The 17789-nt window shown below is 35.6% G+C and overlaps 2 protein-coding genes across 2 annotated transcripts; one reads left to right on the top strand and one right to left on the bottom strand.

Annotated features, from left to right (window-relative positions):
• Window positions 1-478: 478 nt before the first annotated feature.
• On the top strand, window positions 479-8711 carry LOC113039013 (oocyte zinc finger protein XlCOF6-like). Its single transcript, XM_026196870.1, has 4 exons — window positions 479-938; window positions 1497-1715; window positions 6348-6818; window positions 7332-8711. The coding sequence occupies exons 1-4, from the start codon at window positions 830-832 to the stop codon at window positions 8675-8677; spliced, it is 2145 nt and encodes a 714-aa protein (XP_026052655.1). The 5' UTR covers window positions 479-829; the 3' UTR covers window positions 8678-8711.
• A 5072-nt stretch (window positions 8712-13783) lies between these two features.
• LOC113039012 (gastrula zinc finger protein XlCGF7.1-like) lies at window positions 13784-17722 on the bottom strand. Its single transcript, XM_026196869.1, has 3 exons — window positions 17637-17722; window positions 15911-16030; window positions 13784-15481 (listed from the first exon to the last, which is right to left on the bottom strand). Exons 2-3 carry the CDS (start codon window positions 15966-15968, stop codon window positions 14574-14576), a joined length of 966 nt encoding a protein of 321 aa, XP_026052654.1. The 5' UTR covers window positions 15969-16030; window positions 17637-17722; the 3' UTR covers window positions 13784-14573.
• Between the last annotated feature and the right edge of the window lie 67 nt (window positions 17723-17789).

The raw sequence follows: 17789 nt of genomic DNA, 5'->3' as shown, positions 1-17789 counted from the left end.
ATGAACAAGCGTAAATTGTGCATTTAGTGCCACTAACTGGACTGTGTGAAGCATTGATTGGGAATAAAAATGTAAAAATAAAAAAAAATGATACTAGCCTATTCTGTTGAACAATCCTATTTAACTATTTAGCCTAGGGTCACATTAAATAGATAGATACATTTACACTTCGTCATGTAAATTACTACGAGCTTCATTATCTTCACACTTGACGAAAGTAGGGTAATAATTCACAATTCAAACTCTGAGTCGAATTGATTATGTAACCATTTTTGATTCACTGAAATGAACCGACTCTTATAACTCATTAGTTCGTGAATCGGACACTGATCGAGCTCAATGCATTTCTAAATTGTCAGATTTATGGGGGTTGAGGGTGCCCCCATCCAAACGCTAAAGTGATTTTTGGAGGGTTTTGTCGTGAAGATCTGGCAACCCTGCGCGACATGTATCTTTCGGTGACCAGTTCTGCGCAGCTGTGGTTTATCTCTAACCAGCCTATTTTTAAATTTCAAAATAATTAATTGATAAACTGTTTCCTAACAAAATCTGTTTATTCGGCGTAGGGAAGCCTTTCCTCCATTGACATTAATTCAGAAAACGGCTTTGGTCTTCTCCCCTGCGTCCAGCCCATAGACTGTAGGCTATAAAACTGTATACATCCAAAGCAGCAGAGGCAACATTGTTTCGCTTTTTTGGCTAAATGTTCCAGAGAGTCACGCTTCATCACAGCTGACCAGAACTCGTTCAAAGACGGTTTTGTAAGCGTATTCAACACCCCAGAAAAGGCATTATATGTGTGTCTACTGTTCGTTATGAAAAATATTTTATGAAATTCGTTGAGCATGTGCAATGGTATATTGTAATGGAAATTTCATTCAGTTGTTATGGTGGAGAACCCTGCAGAATGAAGGAAGAAGATGCAGAGGAACAAACAGGTTTGTGTGTTCCTTCATTTTCCTTAATGACTGATGAGGAACATTAAGATTAAACTGACACATATACAGTCAAACCGAAAATTATTCAGACACCATGCGGATATTCTTTGATATTTTTTTTTTCTTTTCTAGTGGGTGCAGGACTCTATAGTTCATTTATGTAAGTGAGGATAACAGAAGAAAGTAAACTGTGACATATTATACCAAAAATTTTTCATACAGTGGACTAACAGAAAGACGTATAACATGTTCGGACCAAAAATTAGATTTGACACTTTGAGCTGACCATGTTTTGTTACATATCTTTCCAAATTATTTGACATTATCAAGATTAATTTGTTTTAACACAGTTTAACACTTGAGTTTCTGCCATATTAAACTTTTTCTAAACTATAGCAAATAAACTTTGATAATGTGAGAAATGTTGAAGGTGTCTGAATAAATGTTGGTTTAGTAGACAAATTTTTCGTACTAAGTTAAGAGTTAACTTGTATTTTGTTTTGTTTCTGATTTGTCATTCTTTATTTGAAGTATGGAAAATTGATATGTTGATTTTAGATTTGATGGGATTGAAGGACGACAAGGAGCATCAGTTTGAAAATCATCATCATTTTAAAAATGAAGATGAATATGCAGTCATTTCACAGACTGAACAGAATTTCACACAAGAACAAGCTGGAAAAACTGGAGCCAAAGGATCTTTCGCATGCACTCAGTTTGGAAAGGGTTCATTTATCAAAGAAGAACCAAATGTGCACATGAGCATTCAACAAACAGGTTGGTTTTTTTCTTCAGTCTCTATAATGACTGCTGAAGAACATTAAGATGAAAATTGATATATATATATATATATATATATATATATTACAGGGGCGGCGTTAGGGGTGGGCTAAGGGGGCTGGAGCCCCGAATGTTTTCAGTAAAGCCCCGAATGTTTTTATTACCACCATGCCATCAATGAGTTTTCGTGCCCAATAAAGTAATTTACATTAGAATTTAAATAAATAAATAAATATCTCTTGACTCTCACTCCACAGTGTCTGTAAATTTACCCAAGTAAGTTATGCGTTGTCATTCACACCCAACGAAAACCGCCCACTGATTCTAGTGATTCTGACTGACATGTAAACTGGCCAACCATCGATGAACGTCTGTACGATCCAGCCAATGAAATGAGATCTTTTTGAGGCAGGCGGTTTGACGGCGTGTAGTATTTTACTAGATCAATTTATTTGAATTAAAATGTATATTTAAAAAAAATCATCTTCTTCTTCTTCAAAAAAGGAAGTAAAACCCCCCAGCCAAAACACTTATAAGCCAAGATACAACAGCTTCAGGTATCTGTAACTTTTAATATATTTCTTTGTCGGTTTTAAATTGTGTCTCATTTAAAGTTACATTTTGAACATCTAACAGTTAACGGTTGCGCAGCACAGTCTTTAGGACACACACACACACACACACACACACACACACACACACACTGCTCTGACTCTGACTCAAATGATACGCGAACCCGATACTAACTCCCGAACTGTTTAAAATGATTCACGATCCTCAAACTGATTCAAATGATTTGCGATCCCCAAACTGACTCAAATGATTCGCGATCCCGCTACGAACTCCCGAACTGCTTCAAATGATTTGCGATCCCAAAACTGACTCAAGTGATTCGCGATTCCGCTACGAACTCCCGAACTGACTCAAATGATTCGAGATCCCGCTACTAACTCCCGAACTGACTCAAATGATTCGCGATCCCCAAATTGACTCAAATGATTCGCGATCCCGCTACGAACTCCCGAACTGAGTCAAATGATTCGCGATCCCCAAATTGACTCAAATGATTCGCGATACCGCTTCGAACTCCCGAACTGACTCAAATGATTTGCGATCCCAATACACATGCTATAAAAGTGTGCACATCCAGAGAAATAAACAGCAGATGTTCATGTTAACAACTTCTTTAACTTGAGCAAACGCTGCTAATACATATGCATTTGTTAATAAAGTAAATAAAACGAAAACATGAATGTTTTAATGCCACTGAATAAAAATAAACGATCCACTCGAAAGTGTCTGCTCATCATGACAGGACCTGGATCAGTGAGCTGCGTCTCTACGGCCGATGACGTCACTTCCATGGAGGCATGTTGTACACGCCCCCGTCCATTGACTCCGCCCCCGCGTCAAAACAGTGCCACAAAGAGAGACGTGCAGAAAAGTGAAGCGCAAAGGAAAAATGGCATCGCAAGCTCAAACTAGACTGACACGCAAAATAAAAGCAGCGTTGCAAATAAATTAATAGATATGACCATGGAAAATATGTATTGCAAAATCATTGCTTTCGCGCTGTTTCATTTGTTTTGCATGTTTGTTTGCATAAAGCAAATGTATTTTCCTCAATACTTTAAATAAAATGTTTTAGTTTTTTTATATATATAGTTTTTGTATATTTTGAACAAGGTAAATCTTTCTGATTTATTAAAATAAAAAAGGATTTTTCTGGGCTAAGCCCCAAATCTCCACTCACCCTAGAACCACCCCTGTATATATATATATATATATATATATATATATATATATATATATATATATATATATATATATACTATATAGTCAAACCAAAATTTATTCAGACACCTTCAACGTTTCTCACGTTATCACAGTTTATTTGTAATACTTTAGAAAATGGTAATTAAATATGATAAGAAATCAGAATGAATCTTGATTAATGTCAGATAACTTTGATAGAAAGGTATGTAACAAAACATGGTCAGCTCAAAGTGTCAAATAAAAATTCTGGTCCATTTTTTATACATTTTACTGGGAGTCCACTGTATAAAGAATTTTTGGGTATAATATTTAGATTCTAATTTAGAGTATAATATTTATCCAAAGCGACTCCCAAATTATGACAATAGAAGCAATAAAAATAAACAAAAGAGCAATGATATATAAGTGATATAACAAGTCTCAGTTAGCTTAACGCAGTACACATAGCAATGGCTCTTTAAATAATATAATAAATGAAAAGAAAACATAGAATACAAAAAGATTAGAAAGCTAGTTAGTTTTTTTTTTTTTTTTGGAAAACAAGCAGCAAGTTAATAGAGTGCAAGTCTAAAAGTTGTTGTTTCTTTGTTTTGTTTTTAAGAATAGAATTAGAATAGAGAGTGCTAGAGTCAAAGGGTCAAATAAAGATGGAAGAGATGTGTTTTTAGTCAATTCTTGAAGATGCTCAGATTGAGTTGGGAAGGTCATTTCACCATTTAATGCAAAAGTCTGTAAAAGTGACTTTGTGCTTCTTTGGGATGGCACAATCAAGCGACGTTCACTTGCAGAACACAAGCTTCTAGAGGGCACATAATTGTCAAGTAATGAATTTAGGTAAAGGGGTGCAGAGCTAGTAGTGGTTTTGTAGACAAACATCAATGCCTTGAATTTTATGCGAGCAGCTATTGGAAGCCAGTGCAAATTGATAAACAGAGGTGTGACGTGTATTCTTTCCAGCTCATTTAAAAAAATGAAACTTGCTGCCGCATTCTGGATAAATTGTAAAGGTTTAATAGAAATGGCTGGAAGATCTGCCAATAGATCATTGCAATAGTCCAGCCTGGACAGAAAAAGAGTTTGAACATGGAGTTGTACAGCATGTTCAGAAAGAAAGAGCCTGATATACTTGATCTTGTATAAAGCAAATCTGCTGGACCGGGCATTTTTAGCAGTGTGATCTAAGAAAATCAGCTGATCATCTATCATAAATCCAAGGTTTAGGTTATGGTTGAGTTATGGTTTTTGTGCCTAACTGGATGGTGAAATTGTGATGAAATGATAGGTTTGCTGGAACCACAAGCAGTTCTGTCTTGGCAAGGTTGAGTTGAAGGTGATGGTCCTTCATCCGGCAAGAAATGTCTGTTAGACGAGCTGAGATGCGAATAGGTACCGTCGGATCGTCAGGATGGAATGAGAGGTAGAGTTGAGTGTCATCAGCATAGCAGTGGTATGAAAAGCCATGTTTCTGAGTGACAGAACTGAATGATGCCATGTAGACAGAGAAGAGAAGTGGTCCAAGAACTGAGCCCTGAGGCACCCCAGTAGTTAGATGTTGCAACTTAGAAACCTCACCTCTGCAAGATACTTTGAAGGACCTATCTGATAGGTAAGACTCAAACCACTGGAGTCTGGTTCCTGAGATGACCTTTGCAAGTAAGATAAGTGTTTTCCGCTCTTGCTAGTCGTAGGGCTTCAACAACTGAGAGCAAGGCAGTCTTGGTTGAATGTCTACTTCTGAAGCCAGACGAGTTGCTGTTAAGCAGGTTGTTCTGTGTGAAAAAGGCAGAGACTTGTTTGAACACCGCTCGTTCAAGTGTTTTTGCAATGAAAGCAAGAAGAGAAACGGGTCTGTAGTTCTCTAAAAGAGATGGGTTTAGGGTGGGTTTCTTAAGAAGCGGGGTTATACAAGCCTGTCTAAATGTTGAGGGAAAAACACGAGTGTAGAGGAATATGTTAATGATGTGAGTAAGTGCGGGTACAACTGCAGGAGTAATGGCTTGAAGGAGATGAGATGGAATAGGATCAAGAGGACAAGTAGTAGAATGATTAAAAAGGATTAATTTGGAGACTAATAAAGGGGGGAAGGAGGAGGACAAAGGAGGAAGGAAAATGTTTTAAAGAGCATGTGAGAGTTGTTAATTTTGTTATGGTAGTATGTCATTTAAGCAGTGGAGACAGTGGAGTGACTAATACACATTAAGGTCAGTAGTATTTTTGGATTTGTGCCACACCCTTTCAGCAGCTCTAAGCTTTGAACGATGTTCAAGGAGAACATCAGATACCTCAGGAAAGGTTGAGAGCAGCACATGTAATTCATTCAAAAATTAGAGGTCCTGGTGGTCAATAAACAACTACAAAATGGATTTAAAGAGTGTAGGTAATAGTAACTGAATGAGATTCAAAGGAGCTGTTGAGACCCAAAGATGGTACATTACATTTCCAATCATTCAAAGAGAAGCAGACCAGTACCTCCTCATTTTCCTGTCAAACTGGGGAAGTGGGAAAATGAGAAATTTTTAGAGAGTGCTGCAGGTGTAGCAGTGTCCTCTGATTTGATCCAGGTCTCTGTCAGGGTCATGAGATTTAGCTTTGAATGACTAATGATAGAAGTAATGAAATCGGCTTCGTTTACAGCGGACTGGCAATTCCAGAGATCTATCTGGTGTCTGAATCATTTTTGGTTTGACTGTGTGTAGATAGATAGATAGATAGATAGATAGATAGATAGATAGATAGATAGATAGATAGTACTAAAGATTTATAAAGTTTTGTACTAAAGGATAATTTATTTATATTTTATGTTTCTAATCTATCCTTGTTTACAGTATGGATTAATAATATGCTGATTTTTAGATTTGATGGGACTGGAGGAAGACAAGAAGCATCAGTTTGAAAAACCTCATCATTTTAAAAAGGAAGATGGAAATGCAGTCATTTCACAGACTGAACAGAATTTCACACAAAAACAATCTGAAAAGACTGGAGCCAAAGGATCATTCACATGCACCCTGTGTGGGAAGAATTTCGGTCGGAAATCAAAGTTGAACAGACACATGACAGTTCACACTAGAGAGAAGCCGTTTACATGCACTCAGTGTGGAAAACGTTTCGGTGAGAAATCAAAGTTGAACAGACACATGACAGTTCATACTGAAGAGAAGCCGTTTACATGCACTAAGTGTGGAAAGAGTTTCCGTCAGAAATCAAACCATAACAGACACATGAGATATCACACTGGAGAGAAGCCATATACATGCACTCAGTCTGGAAAGGGTTCCTTTGTTAAAGAAGAACCAAATGTTCACATGAGAATTCAACAGACAGGTTGGTGTTTTCCTTCATTCTCTATAATGACTGCTAAAGAACATTAAAGGGTAAGTTCACCCAAAAATGAAAATTATCCTGTGTTTTACTCACCCTCGAAGGAGCCTATGTGTATGTGACTTTCTTCTTTCAGATGAATCCAATCTAAGTTATATTAAAAATGGTGCTGGGCCCTCCAAGCCTTTCAATGGTAAGTGCATACTTTATTTCACGTCTTGAACTGTTGACAAATAACACCCGCTTACCCCATTGAAAGGCTTGGAGGGGCCAGGGAATTTTTTTATATAACTCCAATTGGATTCATCTGAAAGAAGAAAGTTACATACATCAAGGATGCTTTGAGGGTGAGTAAAACAGACTAATTTTTATTTTTGGGAGAACTAACCCTTTAAGATGAAAACTGACACATATACACAAATATAAATAAAGAGAGAGAGAGAGAGAGAGAGAGAGATTTTATGTTTCTAATCTGTCCTTGCATAATTTAAGTATTGGAAATGAATTGATTTTTAGATTCAGTGGGACTGAACGAAGACAAGCAACATCAGTTTGAAAAACCTCATCATTTAAAAAATGAAGATGGAAATGCATTAATTTCACAGACTGAACCGAATTTTAAACAAAAACAATCTGGAAAAACTGGAGCCAAAGGATCTTTCACATGCACTCAGTGTGGGAAGAGTTTCAGCCGTCCATCAAATCTTAAGAGACACATGACAGTTCACACTGGAGAGAGGCCTTTCACATGCACTCAGTGTGGGAAGAGTTTTGGTGAAAAATCTGAGTTTAATGGACACATGAGATCTCACACTGGAGAGAGGCCTTATAAATGCACAGAGTGTGGAAAAGGTTTCATTCAGAAATCAAACCGTAACAGACACATGAAAGTTCACACTGGACTGAAGCCTTATACTTGCTCTCAGTGTGAAAAGGTTTTCTTTGACAAAGAAGAACTAAATGTGCACATGAGAATTCACACTGGAGAACGTCTGTTCACATGCACTCAGTGTGGAAAGAGTTTCGGTCAGAAATCAAAGTTTAAGAGACACATAAGATATCACACTGGAGAGAGGCATTACACATGCACTCAGTGTGGAAAGAGTTTCTTTGCCAAAGGAGAACTAAATGTGCACATGAGAATTCACACTGGAGAAAGACCGTTCACATGCACTCTGTGTGGGAAGACTTTCAGTCGTACATCAAACCTTAAGAGACACGTGAGATTTCACACTGGAGAGAGGCCTTTTACATGCACTCAGTGTGGGAAGAGTTTCTTTGTCAAACAAGAACTTGATGTGCACATGAGAATTCACACTGGAGAAAGACCGTTCACATGCACTCTGTGTGCACTCAGTTTTAAATCTAAACACGTCCTGAAAAAACATCAGCTCTCTCACTCTGGAGTGAGATCATTCAGCTGTGATCAGTGTGATAAAACTTTTGTGTTTGCATCATACTTAAAGGAACATATTAAACTTCATGCAGGTGTAAAGCGTCACTTTTGCACTTTTTGTGAAAAGAGCTTTACACAACCGTACAGTTTACAAGTTCATCAGAGCATTCACACTGGTGTGAGACCTCATGTGTGCTTGGACTGTGGAAAGACCTTTCTTACATCTAGTGACTTACAAAAACACCAGAGGATTCACACTGGAGAAAAACCATACAAGTGTTCACACTGTGACAAGAGATTCACTGATTCATCAACCCTGAAAACCCATGAGAGAATACACACTGGAGAAAAGCCGTACCAGTGCTCTTCATGTGGGAAGGATTTCACTCGCTCATTTACTCTAATTAAACATAAGATAAAGCATTGCCCACAGTTGTCTAAGTCACATTCAGATCCATCACTGTGAAAAAATGTAATCCAAGTTTGAAGATTTGAGAAATACAAACCAATAAGAAAAATATTTTTTAAGGTCCTTCTTTTACCTAAAAATGGTACCAGATGTTTTTCTATTTATATTTCAAAAGTGATTCTTCTTATATGGACTGAGAGAAGATCAAATTGCAGTGAGTCGTCTCTGGCAATTCAGCATTGTTTGAGTAGCAGTTCAAATATAAGCTTTAAGATTACACATGGTCATACATTATATGTTGACAAGCGGCTTGGTGGAATTGTAATAAAAGGTAAAACTGTTGTGTTTTTAATCTGATTTTCCATATTGAAGTTATAACAATAATTTGTCAGTGCCACAGATGTTCCTCGATGTCACGGTTTTAATTTCAACCTGCTGATTCGTGATTCATGAAATTAGTCATTACAGATCAGTTTTCACGTTTGCATATGCTACTATTTTCTAAACATAAGTTCAGAAATAACAGCATGAATTATATTGCAAACATATAAAATAGCTGGAAATTTGTTACAATAAAGTTATTTATTCTAGAGGGTCATTGATAATATTAGTTAAGTTTCAATATTTGACAAAAGACATTTTAGCAAGGCCATAGTATGAGTTTTTTTTTAACTAGTCTGTTGCTGTAAAATAATGTCTTGTTGTTGTTGTTTTTTTTTTAGGAGTTTATTTATTGTCATTATTTTGTGCACAAACAAATTATGCATCGAAATCATGCAGAATCACATTTTGAACATTTTTTTTTCTTTTTTTGCATTTAATAAAATAGACTGCACATTTTAATAGTAAGAGACATAAAAAGGAACAAAACATGACTTAAAACTTCAAGGGGAAATCAAAAAGGAAATCAAGGGGTTACTCTTACAGAAGAACCACATGCAATTACATGTTTAATCACATGCATCATGCTCTACTGTTTGAAATACAATACTAATAAAACTAGAACTGCACTAGACGCTTTTTAAGTTCAAATTTGTATACAATATGAGAGAAGATGAAATCTGCACATGCAGTGTCTGTGGAACTAACTTTTACTGCTCAGTGATTAAGTAAAAAAAAAAATGTTTTTCTTTTGAAGCAGATTCTGTGTCTCATCAGAATAATTCTTTATACTTAAAATGAAGTGAACATTTGCAGTATTAGAGATTTGACTGTAGATGATGGCATTTCTGTCATTTCAATGTTTCATTAAGAATCGGCTCAAAATCTGCAGCGAGTATTAAAACATTAGTCTGTAATCAGCTGTGATCAGATGCCAGTACTTTACTGCACACAGTCAACAAGACAGCAAGACAAGTAAACCAACAAGAAAACATTGGGGATTGGGGAATTTCCTCCCAGATCTGTAGAAGGGCATCTCTGGGCTCCTGGACAGAAACCTGTGCGCCATCAGATGGACCGAAACATAATGACCCAGAGGATTTCTATTGGCTTTGGGTCAGGTAAGTTTGGGGGCCATTCAATGGAATTAGGGAAAGTACTTATTCTATAAAAATTTTTTGAAATGAATTAAATGGACATTTAATAGAATAAATTATTATTATTATAAAACATTGTACACATTTTAGTGTTTCTATAAAAAATAGTGAGGGGGGGATAAACAAATTAGTCAGTGATTTGTTCATAGTTTTATTGTCAATAAGCCTAATACAATGTATAAGTCCTTATTTTAATAAATAAATAGACTAACACATTGTGTTGCAACAAAAATTTATACTATGATAAACTAATGTCATTTATAAATGTGTGCACATAGGTGTGTGAGTGTGTGTTTTCTAGCCAGTTTACTTGTTTTTCTGTCTTGTTGACTGTGCACGTTCAGTAAAGTTTTTTGCCATTTCTGTCAACACATATTCTGATGTTCATTCATGTTCACTTAAAAGCTTGGTTTTATAATCATAGCTCTGCAGAACATAAAGCGTCGCAATACAATGACGATTGAGAGATGAGAAAATAAACGTTCCCTAAATGCCTGATGATCAAATCTGATACTCATATTTTAACATGACTTTATCATTTGCTAAGAGACCAGTCTGCACAGCCATTCATTCTAATGGGTCTTTAAGAAATGATATAGACTCTCAACTTGTCCAGTCAAAGTCGACAACAGATGGAAGAAGATCAACAACTCCACAAAACAAAAGTTGCCATCTGATCACAGCAATAGAAGTCAGATTTTACAGAATCAAAGCAGATTTTGAGCCAATTCTTCAACGAAATGCTGTCATAATCAAATCTCTTGTTCTCCCAATGTTGACATCATATATACATAAACAGAATGCATGTGAAAGATCCTTCGGATCCAGTTTTTTTTAGCTTGTTTTTGTGTGAAATTCTGTGCACTTCCATCGTCATTTTTAAAATGATGAGGTTTTTCAAACTGATGATGCTCGTCTTCTTTCAGTTCCATGGACTCTAAAAACAACATAAGCCTATTCATTTCACTTACAGATGTCTTATATTTCCCATATATATAAATATATAATGCACACTTCAGTTTTCATCTAAATGTTCCTCATCAGTAATAATTATAGCTAGTTAATGAAGGAAAACATCAATCTGTTTGTTCCTCATCTTTCATTCTGCAGGGTTCTTCACCACAAGAGCTGAATAAAACAGTATAAAATGCACATTAAAGTTGTGATTAAGCGTGGCTCTCTGCACCAAACACTGGAAGATACACAACATTTAACCAAAAAACACAACGGCTAACACTATGGGCTGGACGCAGGGAAGGAGACCAACGCCGTTTTTTGTATGCATTTAGTTTCACTACGCTGAACAAACAGCTTTTGTTAGAAAACAGCGTATCATTTAATGAATCGACAGACTATCGGCTAATTGTAAACTTGTTTGCCAATAAACAACAATAGGCTCGTACGAGATAAACCAAAGCTGCGCAGAACTGATCGCCGAGAGATGCACGCCGCGCAGGGTTGCCAGGTTTTCACTCCAAAACCCCCGAAATTGCTCATATCGAGTTTCTTCATCTTTTAGGGTTTACTGGCGGTTTGCAAACAACTTATTGGTGCATTACAGCCACCACCTGGTCTGGAGTGTGGACCAGACTGTCTCATAAAAAAAAAAAAAAGTAATCTCTTTAGCTGCATGTTAATTTCTATCAGCTTTCATCTTCTCTCATATTGTTAACAAATATGAACTGGAAATCATCTAGTGTATTTTTGGTTTTATTAGCATTGTATTTCAAACAGTAGAGCACGATGCATGTGATTAAACATGTATTGCATGTGGTTCTTCTGTAAGAGTAACCCCTTGCATTCATGTAATAAAAAAAATTAGATTATGTCACATACATTTTATTCCTTTTTATTTATTTTAGTCTAAAAGTGTACAGACGATTTCTTTAAATGCAAAAAATAATAATAATATTCTATTTTCAAAATGTGATTCAAAGTCCTTTCAATGCATTTTCTATTTGTGCTAGTGTGCAGAATTAATGAAAACAAATGAACTCCTCAAAAAAACAACAACAAAAACATCTCTAAATGTCTTTTGTAAATTAATTAAACTTCACTATTAATTTCAACAAATTACCCTCTAAGATTAAATCACTCTATTGAAACAAATTCCATCTTTTTGATAGTATTTTTTATATTTGGAATATATTTCCATGTAGAAATGTAGCAAATTGCTGTATTATGATGTTTACCAGTTTAAAAAGAAAATAGTACACATTCAAATTGATCTGTAATGTTTAATCGTTATTGTGTCTGAGAGAGAAAATAATTTATAGTATCAAAGTAGTAGCCATTGAATGGCTACAATGCACGTAACATACAATGCATGAATAAATTGTGCTGCATTGCCAGAGACACAAAACAGATTCACTTTCCCTGATCAATCTGATCTTCTCTTCGTGTGTATTTAAAGTCCACATATTATGAGAATAATCACTGTAGAATTATAAACTGAAATACATCTGGTGCAATTTTTAGGTAAAAAGAAAGAATAAAATGATCTCATGGGTTTTCAGGGTTGATGAATCAGTGAATCTCTTGTCACACTGTGAACACTTGTATGGTTTCTCTCCAGTGTGAATTCTCTGGTGTTTTTTTAAATCATGTAAGAAAGGTCTTTCCACAGTCTAAGCACACATGAGGTCTCACACCAGTGTGAATGCTCTGATGAACTTGTAAACTGTACGGTTGTGTAAAGCTCTTTTCACAAAAAGTGCAAAGGTGACGCTTTACACCTGCATGAAGTTTAACATGTTCGATGCGAACACAAAAGTTTTATCACACGGATCACAGCTGAATGATCTCACTCCAGAGTGAGAGAGCTGATGTTTTTTCAGGACGTGTTTAGATTTAAAATATAATAATCTTTCTCCAGTGTGAATTCTCATGTGCACATCAAGTTCTTGTTTGACAAAGAAACTCTTCCCACACTGAGTGCATGTGAACAGATGTTCTGCAGTGTGAATTCTCATTTAGTTCTTCTGTCAAAGAAACATTTTTCACACTGGCTGCTACTAGTGTGAACTTTCATGTGTCCGTTACTGTTTGATTTCTAAATTAAACCTTTTCCACACTCCATGAATTTATAAGGCCTCCCTTATTGAACAAGTTCTGATGAAACACTTTTTGGCAACTTTTAACCAAAAAAAAAAAAAAAGCAACAATGTTGCAGCTGCAGCTTACTCTTAGAATAGTTTGTTTGTCAATAGATGGGAGGCTAAACTACACTGAACAAACAGCTTTCGTTAGGAAACGGTTTCTCATTGAATAGTGAATCGATAAGTCTATCGGAGCCACGTGTTTATATTATCAAGATCTGCGCATGCGGGGTCAACACGAAATGAACGAATCCTGAGTGATACAGAAGATTCGTTCAATCTGAACGACTCATGAACGCCACGTCACTACAACGGCGAACCATTGCACCAGCTTAAAATGTTTAACCTGATCTAGAATCAGTTGTAGTATTTTGTAGACAATAAGACATTTGTGTAGTCCAATTAAAAAGACGAGTAGTCGTTATTGGCTTGTTTAGACAAGCTCTCCATGAAACAAACAAAATTAATAAACAATTCAAAAACACATACGGACACTTCTTATTTAATTGTTTTTTTATTGCTTTAATTGCATTTGATAGTCAATAAAACATTTGCAAAGGGGGTTGTAAAATAATGTATGCCTCTACCGGTACAAATCCCAATCTTAATATTTAGTTCACCTCTTCAAAACGGTTCTCTAAACCACTTTAGTACAGCAGTTAATTTCACTAAAACACATCATACATGTTTTCTTCGTAACACTAGCAATGATTGTTGTCCTCCAACACAACATTAAACCATGACCTTGAAACGACAGGTAGAATTAAACAATGTTTTCTTTTGTGAAACTCCTAATAAAATAAAAGCTAATCTCGGTTTGTAATTTAATGCAGTGGTTATACTTCATTTTTACATTGCAGTAGCCTTCACAATTAGTCATATTCCCCATTGTTTGGATTTTGTACATACATTGACAGAATTAATGTCACTTAAACATTTTTGTCAAAGCAATGCTAATGAACCTCCAATTAGTCACACAGACACAACAACAATTCAATTGTTTATTACATTTTTACCAAACTGTGCTTCAAAATACAAGGTATAACCAACCATACAATGTGTGATCTGAAATCTTTTACATATTTTAACTATAAGATGTAAGCCTAGTTGACTGCTGAATTGCACAGATCACATTCACTTTTCCTGAGCAATGTAATCTTTTCTCAGGGTGCATTTGTGGATCTCCATATTATGAGAAGAATCACTTTAAATAAAAACAGCACCAGATGTTTTTCTGTTTTTAGGTAGAAGAATGAGCTTTTAGCTAATAAGCAATGTTGAATACAATACTTAACTTCATGTAAACTTGAGGAAAGATTATCCATTGATACCTTTTGTGCAATGTTTTTTCTGATGCCGCTGTAGATTACACACCTTGGTGAAGCTCTTCCCACATGAAGAGCACTGGTATGGCTTTTCTCCAGTATGAACTTGCTCGTGATTTTTCAAGTATACGGAGCGAGTGAAACTCTTTCCACACAGTGAGCACTCGTAAGGTCTTTCTCCAGTATGAATTATCTCATGCGTTTTTAAGATGCTCAGTGTAGCAAAGGTCTTTCCACAGTCAATGCACATATAAGGTTTCACACAAGTATGAATACATTCATGTTCTTTTAAAGCACATGGTCGTGAAAAAGCCTTTTCACAAAAAGAGCAAATGTGAGGTTTCACACCAGCATGAACTTTAAGATGTCTTCTTAAACATGATTCCACAACAAATGTTTTATCACACTGATCACAGCTGAATGATTTCACTCCAGCGTGAGAGAGAAGATGATTTTTGAGGAAGTGTTTGCACCGGAAACTCTTCCCACATTGAGAACATGCAAAAGGTTTTTCTCCAGTGTGAATTCTCATGTGATCATTAAGGTGACCTTTAACAACGAAACTGTTTCCACACTGAATGCATGTATACGGCCTCTCTCCAGTGTGAATTCTCATGTGTATTTTGAGTTTGGATTGGTGTACAAAAGTCTTTCCGCATAGAGTGCATGAGAACTTTTTTCCTCCAGTGTGAGTTTTTATGTGCACTTTAAGGTTTCCTTTAGTAGTGAAATTCTTTCCACACTCGGTGCAGGTGAAAGATCCTTTGACTTCAGTTTTTACAGTTTTTTTTTCCGGTGTGAAATTCTGTTCAGTCTGTGAAATGGTAGCGTTTCCATCTTTATTTGCGACATAAGGTTTTTGAAACTGAAGCTGCTTGTCCTTATTCACTTTCTCGGAGTCTAAAGGCAAAACATTAAATGATCAAAAAGTGTGAAACAAAATAAAAACACAACGGAGCAAAAATATACTTCACTGCTGAGTCCACTAGTATAGATGTATTGTTATGTGTGGCCCTGAACCACAAAACTGGTCATAATTCATCTTTAGAGTTGTCCAAATGAAGTTCTTAGCAATGCATATTACCAATCAAAAAAAATAAGTTTTTATGGTAGGAAAGTTACAAAATATCTTCATGGAGCATGATCTTTACTTAATATTCTAATGATTTTTGGCATTAAAGGAAAAAAGGTCATTTTGACCCATGCAATGTATTGTTGGCTATTGCTACAAATATAACTCAGTGACTTGAGACTGCTTTTGTGCTCTACGTCAGTTTACATCTCAATGTTCTTCATCAGTCATTAAAGAGAATGAAGGGAAACACCAACCTGTTTGTTCCTCTGGATCTTCATCTCTCATTCTGCAGGGTTCTTCCTCAAACTCCATCTTTCCAATAGTTTGTCAGTAGTTTCTCCTGGAGTAATTCCTCCTGCTTGCTGCTTCTTCAGCTGTGGGAAGATGGGAATATTCCCCAGGATTTAAATGTGGTTTCATTAACAAGATTTGGGAGAAGCATGTCAGATAATTAGCACAGGTGGAGCACACATATCTTTTCACATATCACGCATTTATCCACTAGCGGCGTAGACCGCATGTCGTAAATCAATACATTTTCAGCTGAAGACGCTAAATGCTATGGAAGCATATGGGTAGCAATATTCAATTTGGAATGTAATATGCAAAATGACAATGCAATATGTAAAATGGCAATGCATTTGTGTATTGACATTTACATTTTCCAATACATTTGTGCAACGTTTGGTGCAAAATGAAAATAAACATACATAATTTCCATTTGCCATTTCATATAACTATGTAAAATGAATACTACTTTTAACGCTTTATAAGTTGCAAAATTAAAATTAAAATGTATTAAAGAAATGATTAGATGTGTAACATGTTCAAGCAAAAACTGTGACAAAATTATTGCACAAAAAAATTTGCATAAATGTATTGGAAAGTGTAAATTACACAAATGCATTGCCATGTTACATAATACATTGTAATTTTGCATATTACATTCCAAATTGAATATTGCTACCCATAGAACATTAACTATTTGGCTAAGTGTGTGATGAAGGTGTTGCTGTGTTAAGAGTTTAGAAAAAGTACTTTAAGTATTAAAAAAATCAAAAAATAAAGAATAAACTGGAATTAGGTAAACTCATTACTTCATCTTTCATTTAAAATTCTTACATTTGATCTATAACTTCAATTACAATGATATGATTGTTGTTATCTACACGTTATCAAATTTACAATCATTTTTGCACTAATAACAGAACCTTCATGCCATTTCTCAAAACTCTATTCATCAATCAAATAGTTTTAAAGCAGAGTGCTAATACAGTCATGCAACTTCACCATTAGTGTGTACTTCATTTCTGATGCATTTCAGAAAAATGCTTGCATCATCAAAAGAAACTTGAGCAATTACTTAGCAGTCTTAAATTCAGTTGACATGCCACAGCAATCAAAAATAAATGTAGAGGTGGAACCTCTGGATTGTTCTGATAGACATTGGAAAACTGGTGACTCCGGTTAGAGAGTAAAGGGCTCAGAGAGTAACATCCAAGAAAGCTTAATGAGTTGGGTTTTTACAATCCACACTGGTGAGCATTAAGTTATACAGGCAAAATGCATTGGAGTCTGTATGTGCGTGTATTTATGGTCTGAAATAAAAAATTAGTTATAAAGAATATTACAGTCTTTCCATTAACTTTCTTAAATTGCTAAACACTTCCAATCTGAACAGATGCAGGTAAACAATCATCAATGGTCTTAAATTTACTGACAAATTCACAACCATGATAGCACAGCATATCAAAACGATCTCAAAATAGCTAACAGATCCAGATTTATATGTAAAAATAACAACAACAAATTGCAGCATGTGTCTGTGATGCTAGCATGTTAGCTTCCCAGCACAGATTAACAAATAACCGAATATTGTGCAAATATACGCTTAACTTACAAGATTAGTGTATCATCTACACAATGACATCAACATTATTAACATTCATGTTTCCGCTAGAGAATGCAAAATAAACTTACTTTTCTGCATGAACGCACACAACTTTAAAGTTCGGTTGCTCACCGTGACCCAGTACTTGTGATATATATGCTCAGTGTCTCAAAGGGAAGATATCAGTGTATAGGTATCAGTAAAATGGAACATATGCACCCTCTAGTGGTAAAAGATGTAAC

The sequence above is a fragment of the Carassius auratus genome, chromosome 21, assembly GCF_003368295.1.
Source record: "Carassius auratus strain Wakin chromosome 21, ASM336829v1, whole genome shotgun sequence".
NCBI lineage: Eukaryota > Metazoa > Chordata > Actinopteri > Cypriniformes > Cyprinidae > Carassius > Carassius auratus.
The sequence above is the reverse complement of the archived record's forward strand: the minus strand, read 5'-3'. Positions and strand labels throughout refer to the sequence as shown.

Excerpts from the sequence above, each read along its gene's own strand:
- LOC113039013 (XM_026196870.1), top strand. The coding sequence starts at position 830 with ATGAAATTCGTTGAGCATGTGCAATGGTATATTGTAATGGAAATTTCA. Across the intron at positions 1,716-6,347 it reads CATGAGCATTCAACAAACAG|ATTTGATGGGACTGGAGGAA; the intron begins GTTGGTTTTTTT and ends GCTGATTTTTAG. Across the intron at positions 6,819-7,331 it reads CATGAGAATTCAACAGACAG|ATTCAGTGGGACTGAACGAA; the intron begins GTTGGTGTTTTC and ends ATTGATTTTTAG.
- LOC113039012 (XM_026196869.1), bottom strand. The coding sequence starts at position 15,968 with ATGGAGTTTGAGGAAGAACCCTGCAGAATGAGAGATGAAGATCCAGAG. Across the intron at positions 15,482-15,910 it reads AGATCCAGAGGAACAAACAG|ACTCCGAGAAAGTGAATAAG; the intron begins GTTGGTGTTTCC and ends TTTTGCCTTTAG.